This window comes from Castanea sativa, chromosome 5 (assembly GCF_040712315.1).
Source record: "Castanea sativa cultivar Marrone di Chiusa Pesio chromosome 5, ASM4071231v1".
In the NCBI taxonomy this organism is placed as follows: domain Eukaryota; kingdom Viridiplantae; phylum Streptophyta; class Magnoliopsida; order Fagales; family Fagaceae; genus Castanea; species Castanea sativa.
In genome coordinates, this window is record NC_134017.1 from 36,167,372 (window position 1) to 36,184,849 (window position 17,478).

Consider the following 17,478-nt stretch of genomic DNA (forward strand, 5'->3'; position numbering starts at 1 on the left):
TTTGTTGGTGAGCATTTTGATTATTACGGTAAATTCCAAGCAGTTTTAAATGTAATCATCGTGGTATTATCCCTGTCCTTTAGTTGACATCTGTTTGTTATTTATTGCCATTGATCAGTACTGAGATTAATGAAGAGAAGGAAGGTAATGCTAGTAAAAAGATGGTGACGAAAGTATCAAACTGAAGGTGTTAGCTTTAACTCTATATATATTGTATAATTGATAAAAGATTTGAGACTAATGAGAGTGATCTCCATATCTATCGTATTGAAGATTGCACGTATATCTAATAATTTAACTGACGGATATTGCCACATTCACCCTGACGATGACCTTTTATCTTATTTTATTTTTTATATTAACTACTGGAGGATGTAGCGTAGCGAGGCATTTATGTCTTAAAAGCTGATCATAGTACAACTATTGTACTAGAGGGGGCTATTCAAATTTCAAATACATGCAATGATGCAATCATAATAATATTCACTGTGTTCGCTTGATATAGCTGTTTTTATTATTTATTTATTTATTATTATTATTTTTATAGCTTCTTTTTTATTGGTTTATTTTGCTTATACATAAGTAAGTTGGCAAACAAACCCTAATATCTTAGATAGTCTCCTAATTAATGTCGTATTTTCCATAATGAATAATAAATGTGTCCTCACTCGTATGCAATATTTATTTTGGCGAACAATTATTAAAGTATTTCAGCCCACAACCGAATATTTACGGGAGAATGGTGTTATTTTATTGTCATGATGTTGAGTAATTTTCAAAACTGCAGGTAAATAACAGATCCAGAGAACCCTTATGATAACTATTTTGTGTTAAGAAGATTATGATAACTACTTAATTTCCTTGTTATGCTTATGTTCTTGTATTTTAGCTTCTCTGATTTGTGTACTCTGTTTCGGATTTTGGTTGAATGAAGTTTCCTTCCAAGCCAAAAAAAAGAAGAAGACAGAAAAATTTCCTCATTTAAATGGGCGGGCGGCTATTTGTTTTGAAATTTCTTTGGATGGGAGTTTTGTGTTTGAACAACTTTTGCTTTTACTTCTTTGTCAAACCATATTATTAGTGTAAGCGGTAAAGACTGACTAGATTTTTTGATAAAGGTAAATTATTGACCTGATAGTCGAAGGCAGATACAAAGTATTAATATCTTCTAAATAGAAACAGATCCTCGAACTTGGTCCCATGGTCTAGTGGTCAGGACATTGGACTCTGAATCCAGTAACCCGAGTTCAAATCTCGGTGGGACCTATTTTTATTTATTTATTTATTTTTGTTTTGTTTTGTCATTGAAGCAAATATAAGCTAAATATAACCTCTTACATTATTAGCACAAGTATGTTGATCAGATGAGATAATAGTCAGCGCTCATCATTAATTTGTAGAATGTTTATGAATTCATTCATCCATAATACAATTGAATCATAAAATGTTAATGAATTCATTCATCCATAATACAATTGAAAATTATGACTAGTTAATAAAATCAACAATTTGAATCCAACCCTATCATTCAGAGCATCTATCATTCAACCAGGACAGAATATCATTGCGAACAATTCCAACATTCTCATCAGTTTCTCCAAATAATAAAGAATGCATCATCCCATCATAAATCTTTATAGTCTTATCCTTGCTCTTTGCCTCTTCATACAAAGCTCTGCTTACATTTGGATCAGTAACAACATCTGCACTCCCATGTAATACAATAAACGAAATACTCACCTCGCTCAATCTTTGACTCAAATAGTCAGTAACCCTCAAAAGTTCAAGAACGGTCCCCAATCTTGGTTTCCCCCTATACCTCATCGGATTCTTCTCCGCCACAATCTTCTTCTTGTCAACTTTCACAGACTTATACATAAGATCTGCAGTCGGAACAATAGGCAAAGTGGGCAAGAATTTGGCAACAAAAGAGAGAACCTCAGGAATTGGCCATTTGGGTCTCACAATATCCGAGATTTTACACATGGGTGCTACCAAAATCGCACCATCAAAACCTTTTGGATTTGCCAAGTGAATCAGCAGGCAAATCGCACCCCCCATTGATTCACCATAGAGAAAAGAAGGCAGCCCGTGAAAGCGAGGGTCTTGTTTGACGAAATTGAAGAATGAGAGACAGTCTTGAACAACAGAATCAACATTGGGTACGAATGCCCTGAGACCTTGAGATTGGCCATGGCCTTCAAGGTCAAGAGCAAAGCAGGTAAAACCCTTTTGGGCAAGGAAGATAGGAGTGGCTTGGAAAGTCCAGCTAATGTCGTTGCCATAGCCATGGACCATACAGATGAGGCCACGAGGAGGGGTGGAGGAAGAGGGAAGCCATGACCTGGTGAAGAGCTTAAGACCTCTGGGAGAGGTGTAAAATGATTTAGATGCTTTGATTCCTCCTAGGAGCTTGTAGTAGTCTTCTTCTGGGATGTCACCCCAGCCATGGAGGTTGCTGATTTGGGGGTTTTCCTGTTCCTTCATTATTGGATTTTTTTTTTTCTTTTTTTTTGGGGCTTGTGGCTGATTGGAGGAGATTGGACTCTCACCTCCCAACCCAGGGTTGTCGCTGAATTGACTCCTTGACCAGTGGTTTGTTGGTTAATTGTTCTTCCTTTTCTTAGCTTAATTTTTTGATAGCATAAAGAATAATCCCATGTTTGGAGAGGATATCTCATCGAATGGAATACATGTAGGGTCCACATTATGGAAGTATAAAGGATGATTGTTGTATGACTAGTATCAAATATGAATATTACACCGCATATGATTCTCAATAATAATTAAAATATGCTTAAGAGTCTTGTAGTTAAATTGATTCATTTTTATATTTTCAATATAATAATAAGAGTTTGTGAGGGTCACTTTTTTGATGGTGTCCAGGCCCAAGTTTAAGCAAGGACCTCGGAGCCCTCTTGTTGTAGTTTGAAGGGACTTGGCTTGGTTTACTGTAGCTAAATGAGCTGTTTACAAACCAAGTGGTGCATAGGGTAAGGTTTCTACAATACGTATACACTAGCAAGCGAAAATATATGTATTGAACAACAAGGAAACAACAAAGGCAGGCAATGCAATAAAGAAACACACGAAATAATTGTTAGGGATCCTCAAATCAATAAGAAATACTCCATTAGTTTTCTTAATTATGGATTACAAGATGCTCACTAAAATGTGATACAAGGTCTAAATAAGCTAAAAAATTACAGACTTAGAAAGCTATCTAAGCCTCTGAGACTTGCAAAATTTGAATCTTTTTGAATCCAAGTATGTACTATATTGGTTGTTTCTGGGATACCGGGAGATATTTCTTTATTTTCTTAGAGTTTTGACAGAGTTTTATGATTCTATTATGATTTTACTATTGCTGAATTACCCCCCCCCTTTTCAACGTTGGCTGCTTCTCCCTTTTATAGTGTCACTCTAGGGTTCTAGGGTACCACTGATTCCTCCCCCTTGGCTCCTTGGGTACCAGAGCCCCTGTTGTTCCAGTCCTTCTGACGATCGATTCTTTTCTCGTTTCTCATTGTTCTCTTCTTTTGGTGCTTTTCCATCAAAAGCCCCTTGCTGACTTTCCGTTCTGAGGTGCCTTCGGGGGAGCTGACCTTCAACTTTGCTTCCTCCAAGGTTTCTCTATCTTCCCTTTTTCAGACTTAGCCCCTTTTTGGCCGCCTTTCCCCTTTTGTCATTTTTCCTAGTAAGCCAAGTCCTTCTCTGCCAAGTCGAAGGTTTTCCCAGCTATTTTCTTTTATGGCTCTCCTTTCTGGGTTCCCCGTGGTACCAGCCTCTTGCTCTTGAGTCATTGCTCTCCAAGCCTTCTGTCTCTGTGCTGCATCACTGAGTGCTCAAGAAGAACAAAACTGCCTTTCGTTCTTTGTGCCTTTTGATTTCCCTTTGAGCTGTCTTAATCCCACTTTGGTCGTGCTACACACCCCAGAGGTCCTAGGCAGTCTTCGGGATCCTGGCCCAGCCCTTTCTACTGGACTTTCTTTGGTTCTTTGATTTTGGCGGGCTGACTCCTTTTTCTTTCTCCCTTTATTTTATGGACCCTAAATCCTGCCTTTTCAGGGATCTTGGGCCTCAAATCCTTCGGCCTTACTGTCCTTTTCTTTTTTTTAAGCCCAATCATTTTTCCTCAATTTTTACTTCCCTTGAGTTGGCCCAATGTGCCATTTCTTTGGGCCTTGTGTCATGATGTTTTAGACCTCAACATTTAGCCACCCGAGCTCGTGGGTTGCCTGCATCCCGCGCATGAGTAATGTAGAGTTTTAGTTCCCATAGAACTTCCTTCTTTGTTATTTTAATCATCCTTGGGTTCCCCTCTCTCTTCTTTCAGGGTCCTGACTTCTTGCTTATTGTTGGGTACCCTGGTCCTCTTTGCACGTTGCGCTTCCCCTTTTGTAACTCCCCATTTCACGCGAGTCGTGGTAATTAATTTCCTTTAGAGTGAAAAATTTCCTCCATCCACTTTACACGTTCCCCGTAACTCCCATTAATAACAGCCAGTAACTTTCTTTCTGAAATTAAATTTTGGCAATTGGCGCGCCTTTCCATACATCGTCTTCCTCCAACTGCTCTTTGTATTATTATTGCAAACTTTTTTTTTTATTATTTGTTTTTTTTTCATTTCCTTGATCCTTCCGTCCTTAGGCTTATCTTCTTTCTTACAGTTAATTTGCTCCTTTGTCTTCCTTTTTCGTATTCTTTATTCCTTTTACTGTACTATCCCCTAGCACACTTGTTGCTTTGATGGCTTCCTCTTCCTCTCGAAAAAGGAGAGAGTGTACTCCTAGCCCTTCTGAGGGCGAGAGTTCTTCTGATTTTTTGCAGGATGAATCACAGGGGGTCGCGGAGCGCCCAGCCTTCCCTTACGGGACCCCTGGTACACTCCCAGCTTATTTTTCCCTGTGGTGTCTCATGAGAGTCCAAATCTTCTGTCTCACTTTTCCTACTCCACTCTATACTCCACCAATAAAACCTTGCCACGTGTTCTCCTAATTAATTAAATACTATCATTATTGACTTATTAATGCTACCTTTATTAATTAATAGTAGTATTTAATTAATTAGGTGAACACGTGACAAGTTTTTATTGGTGGAGTATAGAGTGGAGCAAGAAAAGTGAGACAGAAGATTTTGACTCGTCTCATGATGAGGCCCCTCCGTCCTCTCACGCCTGGGTATTATCCGGCTAGGCAGGTTTCGCCAATTCCTCTCAGATACCAGACCTAAGAGAGATTTTGGATCTCCAGATTAGGCAGGGATCTCGAGAGGCGGTCCCTATTTTCTTCGATTTCGTCCCTGGGAGGATCTCCGGTTGGCCCATTTTCTTCGATTTAATCCTGCATTTGAGATTTTATTAAATAATAAAAGTAAATTGATGATGAATTTTTTAAAAGTAAGTTTATAAATTCATATAAGAGGAACTTTTGTATGTTGTACTACATAATGATTTTTTTATTTGAGGGTGTAATTTGAAAAATTGAAGTTCATTTTTTATTTATAAAAAATTGTTTATAGATCAAATAATATATAGCATTCGATTAATAAGAAATTTGGTGTGCATATTAAGAAAAAAAAAATTTATGATCTAACAGTGGAAAATTTTAAAATATTTATCCAATAAAAATTTATTGAGGGGTGGAATTTGAATAAAGGGTTTGTACTAATGCTCTGTTTGTTTCGATGGAAAATCTTGTGTAAAGATAGTTTTCTGTGTTTTTTAATGTTTGGTAGTATTAGAAAAAATGAGTCAATGGAAAACTACCTTTGGTCAACAAAATAATTATAACTTATTTTTAGAGATTGTTTTCCACTAATTTTTTTGAGAAAACAACTTTATCTCACAGCAAACTAAATAAGGAAAGTAAGAAGAATTCTTTTCAATTCATTTAGATTGCTACCAAACATAGGAAAATGAAATAGTTTTATAGAAAATACTTTTTGAAAAATGACTCATTTTTAAGAAAACATTATTGTCGAAACATATCGAGCGTAAGTGTAACTTGAACCAAACCTTTAGACTTTGCACAAAAGAATATTTTAGTAATCAAAAGATTCCAATAGATTTAACAGAGAGAGTAACAGAATGAGGATATTTGCTAATTTCCAAAACATTGAGGGCAGAAATTACTTGGTTCCAAAGATTAGGGGGGAATTATGAACTATCCCGAATATAGAGGGGAGAAAATGCTTTTTCCCCATTAAATTTTGTCATATGCCTAGGTGGTTTAAATTACCATGATTAATGCATTTCTTAAGAATGATTAATCAAATTATTGGAATCATATTTAGGGTCATTGTCTTTGTCCTGCATTTAACATTTCATTCTCTTTACCTTGCAATTAATTTATTTAATGGAACAAAATTTAGTTCTTTCTCTTTGCCTTGCAATTGTTAGGTTTTAAATCTTTATAGTTGCGTTGACAAACTCGTAAACATATGCTTATATAGTTATAGCTTATAGAGTTTATAGGAATCTATACATATCTAAAAGCTGAAGCGTAGAGTTTTTAATGTTGCTGCGCTCTTGTTGAGCCACATCAGCACCACATCCTCAACCTATTGTCAATATTTTCTCTCATTTTTAATTATTTTTCTCTTTATAAATTTTCCACTTTACAATTACACCTTCTCCAAAATTTACTTACTTTTACCTTTTTATTTCCCCACTACTTTGTACCTTAACCTCTCTCTAGCTCTTCATCTTCCTTTTATTTTGACCCTTCGTCTCCCCATTTTTTACTATAAAAATTTGTTATTTTTTACTATAAAAATTTGTTATTTTATCTACCATTCAATTCATATTTTGCTCACACAAAAGGATCTCCTTTTTAATTCTTTTTCTCCTATTTAATTTGTCACTTTACTATTACACCTTCTGTAACATTTACTTACTTTTACCTTTTTATCTCCCCATTATTCTATATCTTAACCTTACAATTTCTCTATCCCTTCATCTTCATTTTATTTTGACTCGTCTTCTCCCCATTTTTTAACTATAAAAAATTGTTATTTTCTCTTTCATTCAATCTATATTTTGCTCACACAAAAAGGTGAATACTCTCTCTCTCTCTCTCTCTCTCTCTCTCTCTCTCTCTCTCTATATATATATATATATATATATATATATATATATATATATATTCTTTCTTGTGGTGGATGTTTAATTCTTTAGATTGATGAATTTTTATATTTAACTCTACTTTAGGTTGATATGATTTGGTTATATTTTAATTTTTTATTCTTTATTTGTTACATGTTATCCTATGAAATTACATAATAATTTAATGTTATTCTATTACATAGCATGACTTGGATAATTTGGTGTTTACAACTATACATTATCCTTTAAATATTCTTCTACTCATCTTCTTTTATATAATTTTGTTATTTGTCTCACATTCTCTTCCAAAAAAGGTGATTGTTCTCTCTCTCTCTCTCTCTCATTAATTCGTTCTTGCAAATCTATTTTAGATTGATGAATTTTTGCTTTTTTTTTTTTTGTGTCTCTACTTTTGGATGGTACACTTTGGTGGTGATTTTTGAGTTATTAATCACATATACTCTTTATCCCTCTTATAGTTTTGGTTTGAGTTCATTTTTAGATATTTTAGGAGTGAGATGATTATGTATTTGAATGTCTCTGTATATTATTTGAGTAATATCAATTATAAATTTGTGATGAGGTTTGTTTATCACGATAATCTTCTTAAGAGAATGAGAAATTCAAATAATTAATTTTGGAACCTAAAAATTTTAGTTGTAGGAAAAAAAACCATAACACACTATACAAAAGTTTGAATAATAATAATCACTTGAAAAAATAATAGTATTTCTATCTTTTATCTCAAAAAAATAATGGAATAATATCAAATAGACGCACCTAAGTTTTTCAAAAAAAAAAAAAACTCAAAATAATATAATGATATATTTGTAAAGATGGAGAGATGAGAAATAATTTTAGAAATAATTTCTCCAGACGTTTTATAGAATAAATCATGCATTATACCATGTTAAAAAATAGTTGCATATTCCCATGCGATGAGTGGGTCTGCAACTAGTGTTTAGATAATGCTCAAGGTACCACCATTTAGTGTGCAAGAACAAGATTTCAAGTGATTCAAGTATCATAATTTTTTAACAAATTAGATTGATCAAAACTTAATTTTGACCAATCAAATTGCGTATATACAGAATCAGAAATTCAGTCCATTAGCCCATAAGATGTTTAGGGTTTCAGATCTACTTCACTGAGTATATAAAGGAAACCTATAGGCATGTTTTTCTGGACATTAGAGTTGCACATTTGAGATCTAAAATGTTTTGTACCTATTGCTCTCTCAAGTCACTACCGAGAATTACTCACATACTCTTTGAACCGGTGTATTCAAGTTGATGCTTTCCAAGTATCAAGTGTATTGGATTCAAATCTTTAAGGGGATATTGAAGTAGTGGATTGAAGGTTCACGCTACAGTAGATTGCTATTAGAGACGTCTATGGATTTCAAAACTCAATTTGGTAATTGTACTTAGGTTTACAAAGAATAGGGTTATTCAGTCTGTAAAATTCCATCTAATAGTAAATCTGATCATCTTGGGATTGATAAGGTCAAGTCCCCTAGGTTTTTCCCGTGAAACAGTTTGTTTAATTTCATATTGTGTCTTATTTATATTTCTGTATTTGCATAATATTGACAATTATAAGTTTAACCTAAGGCTTCCATTGTAGACACCTCATTTTGTACTCAAGTCCCAATGATGAGCTTGACATATCTACAAAAGGTAATTGAAGTTATTTTGATAGTTTGGAAGTAATCACAACTCAAAAGTGCTCAAATCACTTTGAAAATGATGCAGAAAAATGACCTTTGCTCACTGTTTTGACCATAACTTTTGATTCACAAAGAACAATTGAGTGAGATTTGTTTCATTGGAAAGTATAAATCCTGGAATTCAATTTGAACACAAATTTTGCCTAATTTGAACTTAAGGGTGAATTATGACTGTTTGAAGTCGGGCCATTAGAGCTATTAGAATTAGGGTTTTTGGGGACGCATGTGTGCGCGTCTCCAAACTTGCATACACAGGTTGAGTTCCAGAGGCCCATAACTTCATTATTTAGGGCCCAAAGCCTCCCTCTTTGATGGGACTCGGCCCCTAGACCCTTTGGAACATCCAAAACTCTCTAAATGAGCCTAAAAACCCTACTTTAAAGATATAAATACAACCTTATGCCTCCAAAGTCAAACCCTAGCAAGAGAGAGTTGATTTTTCACCTAAAATCTTCCAAAACTCTTTTCTAACTTTCAACTTTCTACACACACATCATTAAGCATGTTTTTGGCTTTTCAAGATCTCTTACTATTACTCATTAGGGAAGAAACTATTTTCTAATCTCTTCCAAAACTTTTTTCAAACAATCTTTTCAAAAACATATTTTTATTTTGAGTTGTAATTACTTGTGAACTATTAAATACTTTGATTCTCTTGATTATCTTTCACTCTTGTTGTGTAGGCATTGGGGGCCAGTTAAAATATCAACCAAGTTGTGTTCCATAAGCAAGGTGAGTCTCTCTCCATGACTCTTCCTTAATTTAGGGTTTTATAACTTGTGTTCTTTTTGTCTTAATTTGATTTATATGTTATGAATTCTTACAAATATGTTTTTCTTTGTTTAATTTTGTTTTGTTGTGTCTTATCATGTTTTGATGGAGAGTTGAAGGTGAAAATAGCCAATTACCACGTTTTTACAAAGTTTGTGACATTCTAGCAATGTTTCGGAAATATTTAGGAATCTACCTCTTTTTTAGTACTCAAACTTCATAAAATCGAGTTTTAAATAGTACTCGAGTTCAGTGAACTCGAGTTCCTAGTGAGTTTGTTAGCATGGCACTGGTTGAGCTGGATTTGTGCTTTAAAAAATGCCACCTAGTACTCGATGGTCTCAAACTCAAGTACTGTGTGGATTAAACTCGAGTTCCCAAGACTCAAGTACTGTGTAATTTTACATACACAGTACCCGAGCTCCCCAAACGCGAGTCTAGCTCAGGTTTTGTTGTCCACCATATTCGAGTTCAATGAACTTGGGTTTGGCTTGGGTTTGGCTTGGGTTCTAGGACTAATTTGGAGTCCTCATACTTGAGTTCAATGAACTCGGGTTTCTCTCGGTTACTTAGTCCATCAAACTCAAGTTCATAGAACTTGAGTACTATGTAAAATTTTTCAATCTCACTTAGTCTAATTCTCAGTCTCCCTCTCACTCTCAATCTCACTCTCACACTCTCCCTCTTCGTCTCAGTTTTTAATCTCACTCACTCACTCAGTAGTCCATTACAATTTTTGAAACCAAAATTTGCATATTTCTTTTGCTTGTATTTGTTCTAGGGATGGAGGAAGCACACACAACTTCTATTATAGTGTTGACATGCCATGAAAGTCTGACAGTGTCTTGTTTACAGGTCTTAATTTTAAATGTATCAAAAATCCTGGATCTACCACACATTTTGGACAATCATCCTTTTGGTTGAACCAAAATCAAGCTCAGATACTAAATAGGCCAAAACAAATTTAACATTTAAAGTTTGAACATGGGAATGGCTAACAGTTTCTTTAGCAAGCCTAAATTTTCATTAACAAGAATTTTCTCAACTTTGTTAGCCCACTAAATATTAAATTGTACATATTATATGAAACTATCACAAAAGTTTTACAGAGTTGTTTAGACGCTCCTTTACTTGCAAGATGCTGTGATAAAAAAATCGCAAGAAAACAAAAAAATTCTTATTTTTTTGGTTTCTCCCTAGGATTTTACAAAAGTTGAACTGCTGCAATTGTTGGAATTTTCTCTCACAGTTTCTATGTAACAGCAACACGAACAGTCATTACCTCTATAGTTGGTCCTGTTATCCTTACTTTGACTATTGGCACCTTAATTGCCACTAGTTCAAGAGATCCACCAGCTGCCCCTACCAGATAAGGCCTGATTTCTTCAAGAACCAGAAATGGACAAGACAAGTATGATAGACAAAACATTGAAACAAGCACCTAAAAAATAGAGAAAGAGGAGGGTTGGAGAGGGGGGAGGGAGGATGAATTTGCAACCCCGCCATTGGAGTAAGGAACATAAAAGCAAGCTTTGGCAACAACTCAAGAACAAAACCTACATATGTCACATATAGTAGGGAGTCCACATAGCAGTTCAACCATCAAAGAACAGATTCTGTAGATTTTGCAGAAATTCTGAAATTCTAAAGACAACTTGTATCCCAGGGTGTCTGTTAGATGTGACACACAGATCACTCCGGTTGGTAACATACCTTCTTATACAAGCTAAGAACCAACCCTAAGTCTCTGTGCTCTCGCTTTTGACAACGGCGAAGGCAAGTGGATAAATCTTATTATTAGCATCTGTCGCCATTGTAATCATCAATTTCCCTTTATATTTTCCATAGAGGTGGGTTGCATCAATGCTGATCACAGGCTTGCAGTGCTTGAACCCAGCAATAGATCGGCGAAACCCCCAAAATATGGACTTGAATGTACAGGTTCCTTGTTTGTAATTATCGTCCACTAGTAACTTATACTTTGTACTCGGACTTGCATCTTTCAAACCTGCCAAAAAACGCGGTAACTCTGCATACAACTCCTTAAAATCCCCGTATATAGCTGCAACGGCCTTTTGTTTGGCATCCCATACCTTGTAATGAACCGTAATGATTACGTTAGAAATGAATATAAGTTAAATAATTCAAGTTGAAGAAAACAAATCAAGACTTCTAAGACTATAAAATGATTCTTTCTCTTTCCTTTTATTGTTTTTTCTTGTTTTCTTTTTATTAAAACTATAGATGCTTGTTTAATTGAAATATCAAGAATGAAGATGCTTATTAGATATGATCTGTGTGTCACATGCATTTAGTGATTCACAAAACATTTTAGTGTGTCACATGCATTGGTGATTCACGAAATAGGTTGCTGCCATATACTTCAAATCACCACCTAGCCTTTATTATTATTTTTTCAATTTTAATTTTCGTAATATAAGATATTAATGGGTCTTGGGAAAGAGAGGAATGAACCCATGAACTAACATATATACAAGATCATTCTTATACTTCCATGAAGACCTACATTGTATTGAAAAAAGAAAGCAAGTTAAAGAATGCAAGCGACATATGATCGGCGCATAGGACGTGCATTAGATGTTTAGTTGTGTAGTTAGCCCCTTTCCATCTAGCAAACAACACAAACATAACCTTCATATTAGTTACTTACATAATTCGCATGCCAAAAAGTTAATGGGGAAATGTAAAATGGTAACTATCTAAGATCCTACATACCTAACAGCAAGTGGACTTGGGGCAGTGCCTGGTGTGGATGCCTCATCATAGGACATATTTGTGGAAACCTGGTCCATGCCCACAATTGCACCAATAGCAGTGCATTGCCAATCTACTTGGTTGTCTTCTTTGATGCGTTACAGAGGTGTTTATATAGCAAACTTAGTGCTGCACTACCCCAGCTAAAATTCTTTCCATTGCTGATTGGATTGAAAAACTGTAGATACATGACTGAGAGCTGTTCGTCAGACTTGTCCATAAACAACATACCACTTAACATCTCTAGAATGTAAAATTGAGCGTACTACAGCACAAGCAAGTTAGTGGGGCTAGCCAGGAGAGGGTTGCTAAACCGTGACTCGAGCCAAGATGCTCTTAACCTCACCCCACACAACACTGGGGTGTTCTCACTAGCATCGACACCTCTACTCGGCGGCTTATGGCCTAGCAAATTGGCGTAGAGGCTGCCTTACTTGTCCATACGAGTAAATCCCACCACCGACAAGCTATCTATAGGAACCCCTATTATAACCTCTATGTCTTGTAGCATGATGGTCATCTCACCGTGGGGTAAGTGGAATGAGTGCGTCTTTGGCTGCTATCTCTCCACCAATGCCGTGATCAATGCCATGGTCAAGGTCTATATTTGGGACCCGAAGTAGCCCATCTAACCCCGCATTTGTGATGTAAGCGGCAACCAATGGATCTAACCCACCTTCGGGCTCACCACTAAATCGATGACGACAATTTAGTGCACCTAGCACTTCTTGCAAACGGAGTAGTGTTGTATTAATAATAGCATTCAATAAGCATGTAATAATTACGCTTCAAACTTAAATGCCAATGCTAGGGGCAAGTGCATAGTAAAAAGAATCTTTGTTAGACATATATTGACTACGATTTTGGACAAGTGCATGCCTCGTCTGTCAAAGGAGCATCCCAATGCAAACTTAAACGATGCTCAGGCTGCCTTGTCAAGATAGTACTCACAGAGGGTCTCACTCAATGTCTGGCATAAATGAAAGGTGATTAATGGCCCATTAAGTGGCTACGGGCCCATTAGGTCGAATGCAAAACACAAACATTCTAATTCTCTTTTTAAGGAGCATGACATATGAGAAAAATTCGCAAATTGAGTTCCTACTTTTTCTTTAATAAATTTCTTCTATATGCTTGAATTTCATTCAAAAGAGAGGGCTATATACCCTACAAGTAGATTTAATGAACTACTAGTAGATTACCCTTATTGAAACAAAAGCACTCATTACAAACATTTTAGCCATTTTTTTGAGTTCCTACTTTTGTATACATAGAAATATGTGGTTTAGATTGAGGTTTGGTCATTTTTCATATAATTGGGAAGGTGACTATGTCCAGGGTATTGAAGCTCGTACATTTACAGCAATTCTTAAACAATTATGAGCCCCAAAATTCATAACATTCTGGACAGGGCATGTTATCCATAATCCATTTTGGACTCAAAATGGAAATCAATAAATTCTTTTACAAAAAAAGAAACACAAAGGAAAATAATCAAGAAGTAAGGTGCATTGGATAGCTGTGAAAGATTTGTGGTGGCCTAGACAGCTATGGTTGTGGTCCTATTCAATAAATCAATGGACCTTGCTTCTAAATTTAATCCCAATCCCAATCCCAATCCCAATCCCAATCCCAATTACCACAAATAACCCTAACCCCTAAATCGTCCTAAACCAAACGTTCAAACAAATATTGAGAGTAAGATTGAGTATGTACCTTTTGATTCGAAATTGAAGTGCAAATCACCAACTAAAGACCTCGATATCGTCAACGTCGAGATTTGAGAGTGAGAGTACACCAGAGAGTGAGAGCGAGAGGGAGAGGGAGAGTGAGAGTGGGAGTGAGAGTGAGAGTGGGAGTGAGAGTGAGACTGACAGCGAAAGGAAGATTGAGAGCGAGAGTGAGATTGAGAGCAAGGTTAGTGAGAGCAAGAGGGAGACTAAGAGCTAGATTGAGAAAGTGAGAGGGAGATTGAGAAATTAAGACTGAGTGAGAGAGAGGGAGATTGAGAGTTAGCCGTGAGTGAAATGGGGAGTATTAGGACGAGCCAAACCTGAGTTCATTGAACTCAAGAATGGTGGACGAGAGTGAGAGTGAGAGTGAGAGCGAGAGCGAGACTTAGAGGGAGACTGACGGCGAAAGGAAGATTGAGAGCGAGAGTGAGATTGAGAGCAAGCTTAGTGAGAGCAAGAGGGAGACTAAGAGCGAGATTGAGAAAGTGAGAGGGAGATTGAGAAATTAAGACTGAGTGAGAGAGAGGGAGATTGAGAGTTAGTCATGAGTGAAATGGGGAGTATTAGGACGAGCCAAACCTGAGTTCATTGAACTCGAGAATGGTGGACGAGAGTGAGAGTGAGAGTGAGAGCGAGAGCGAGACTTAGAGGGAGACTGACAGCGAAAGGAAGATTGAGAGCGAGAGTGAGATTGAGAGCAAGCTTAGTGAGAGCAAGAGGGAGACTAAGAGCGAGATTGAGAAAGTGAGAGGGAGATTGAGAAATTAAGACTGAGTGAGAGAGAGGGAGATTGAGAGTTAGCCATGAGTGAAATGGGGAGTATTAGGACGAGCCAAACCTGAGTTCATTGAACTCGAGAATGGTGGACCTGGAACACGAGACAAACTTGAGTTCATTGAACTTAAGTATGGTGCGCATCCTGGAACTACAAAACCCAAGCCAGACTCACGTTTGGGGAGCTTAGGTATTGTGTATGTAAACTAACACAGTACTTGAGTCCTAGGAACTTGAGTTCAGTCCATACAGTACTCGAGTTTAAGAACCTCGAGTACCAGGTGGCATTTTTTAATATGCAAAATCCAGCTCAGTCAGTGCCATGCTGGAAAACTCACTAGGAACTCAAGTTCCCTTTAAAAATCAATTTTATGAAGCTCAAGTACTAAAAAAGTGGTAGATTCCTTAATATTTTCCAAAGAGTGCTAGATTGCCACAAACTTTGCAAAAACGTGGTATTTGGCTATTTTCACCAGAGTTGAATGATTAGATATATTGATAAACATGTTTGGATGTGTTGAGTGTTGTTCTTGTTTGTTGTTAGATCCAATGCATGTTTAGGAATAGATTTTATTTTGTTTATCTTGGATATCTTTGTTGTTAGGTTAGGTTGTTTATTTTTATATTAGAAGCATGTTAGGTTGTTAGTCTCTTTAGTTTTAATCTTTGCTCTACTTTCTGTATTTTAGTTTCTAGGTTAGGGTTTGAGGTGTGTATGTGTACGCATACAACTAGCCCACGTATGCAGGCTTATTTATGCGCACACATTCTCGTGTCCAGAAACCCTAATTTGAGTTTTTTGCTTCTGTTTCTTTATTTCTTTTATATCATATGCTTCTGTTTTTGTCACTTTTTATGTATTTGAGTCTTTGTTTCTCTGTTTGATTGTTTGTTCGTCTTTGACATGTTAGATTAGTGTGTCGCTTTTTTGTTTTCTTTGCTTTACAATGAACATGCATATGATATGATCATGCATTGATGCATAGGTGTTGTGATACAGTAAGGTAAGTAAGGTAAGGCATGCATTCATATGTACATGCATTTGATTGGGATATAATCTTGTTTAGGGTTGATGGATATGATATGAGAGTTTGAATGGGTATGTTTGTGTTCTTGATATTCTTGATACTCTCAAATAATTCTTTGATTCTGCCATGATCTGTTTACTGCCTTGGGTGATATAATATGAGAGCATGTATGTTAGGATTTTGGGACGTAATGCCATGCTGATTGCTATATGAATGCTAGTGTGTGTGTGTGTGTTAGTATAGAATGCAATATTGAATGTGCCTTTAATGAGATTAAGATGTAAGACACAATGAATGGAAGCCAACCTACCAGTTGGGCGGTTTTGGGTGCATAACACCTTCCCAAAGCCGTACCTTAACTCCAAACCCATACTCTAGTAGTAAGATCAATCCTTCCACGTAAGGCGGCTATATTTATGGCTCCTAGAACTAATCTAGGTGGTGACTCCATCTTTTCTCTACCCCGGTCCACTCGGCCTAGGCGTACTCCCCTTTCCTTTAATGAGGAAGCCACTGCGCCCATAGTGGCAATTTCATTGGGGATTCCAATGTGTCTTATTTCTTAATTATAATAAAGGCTTGTTCAATATTTTTATTTGCACATGCTTTCATTTGGTTCTTTTGTTCCTTTGCCTCAGTTGGTGATGAGTGGGAAGATGAGTACTCTCCATTCAGGCCAAAGTCTTTTGAAGTTCATCCCACCAACTCACAAACTGTGCCATTGCCTATGATGGTCTTTGAGTACGTTACGGTTTGCCATCAATCCACAAAGGTCCACTTAGGCCATCGGTTGGAATCATGGCCTACCTAGTTGTGAGTGACCTACTGATCTATCCTTTTAACTCTAAAGAGCCTACCCACACATAGAGAGATCCTAGATCCTATCAATAAGAGGGTACCCTTTATATCTCTTGTTTGTTCAACTATATATCTTGTGTTTACCTAAATTTAAAGGGCAAATAAAAGATGTAAAGAATTGGTGGATGACCCAAAGTTATGGCATACCCAAAGATATTGGGACGAAAAGAAAAGAAGTTCTAACATATGAGAGACTTATCCTAAAGTATAAAGGTATGTCTTAACTTGAAAGGTTCATAAGACCATAGCCTAGTTGCTATCATAAGCCCAAATCAAAAGGCTTCTTGAAAAGGAGAACCTTAGACCTAGGGTAACAAATATGCTACAAACTTAGCATCCAACATCCTACAAAGTCAATATGAACTTCCCTAATCTTGGGTCTCTTTGTTGTATGCTAAGGCCAAAAATGATGAGAGATTCGCAAGCTTTAAGAGGAGAGCCACAATATGTTTTAACTAGAGGGCTACTTCAAAAAACAATTTAAAGAAAAGAAGAAAGTCTTTTGCAAAGAAGAAAAGTTTTCAAAAAAATAATATTTTGTAAATATTTTTTTTAGAAGTGGAATTAAAAAAAAAAATCTTTTGCAAAGAAAAAATAATTCAAGAAAAGAAATGTTTTGCAAAGAAAAATTTTTCAAGGAAAAGAATTTTAAAAAAATACTTTGTAATTTTTTTTCAAGAAAGGAATTTTCAAAAAGAAAAGGAA

General features: G+C 36.2%; 2 protein-coding genes and 1 non-coding gene across 3 annotated transcripts; 1 reads left to right on the forward strand and 2 right to left on the reverse strand.

Moving 5' to 3' along the window:
- Positions 1 to 1,194: 1,194 nt before the first annotated feature.
- Positions 1,195 to 1,266, forward strand: TRNAQ-CUG (transfer RNA glutamine (anticodon CUG)). The gene has a single exon. It is a non-coding gene; the product is annotated as a tRNA-Gln (tRNA).
- Positions 1,267 to 1,393: 127 nt separating this feature from the next.
- LOC142634122 (caffeoylshikimate esterase) lies at positions 1,394 to 2,694 on the reverse strand. Its single transcript, XM_075808401.1, has one exon. It carries the CDS (start codon positions 2,485 to 2,487, stop codon positions 1,525 to 1,527), a length of 963 nt encoding a protein of 320 aa, XP_075664516.1. The 5' UTR covers positions 2,488 to 2,694; the 3' UTR covers positions 1,394 to 1,524.
- Positions 2,695 to 11,344: 8,650 nt separating this feature from the next.
- LOC142635115 (uncharacterized) lies at positions 11,345 to 12,418 on the reverse strand. The gene is made up of 3 exons (XM_075809328.1): positions 12,342 to 12,418; positions 12,101 to 12,128; positions 11,345 to 11,698 (listed from the first exon to the last, which is right to left on the reverse strand). Exons 1-3 carry the CDS (start codon positions 12,416 to 12,418, stop codon positions 11,345 to 11,347), a joined length of 459 nt encoding a protein of 152 aa, XP_075665443.1.
- Between the last annotated feature and the right edge of the window lie 5,060 nt (positions 12,419 to 17,478).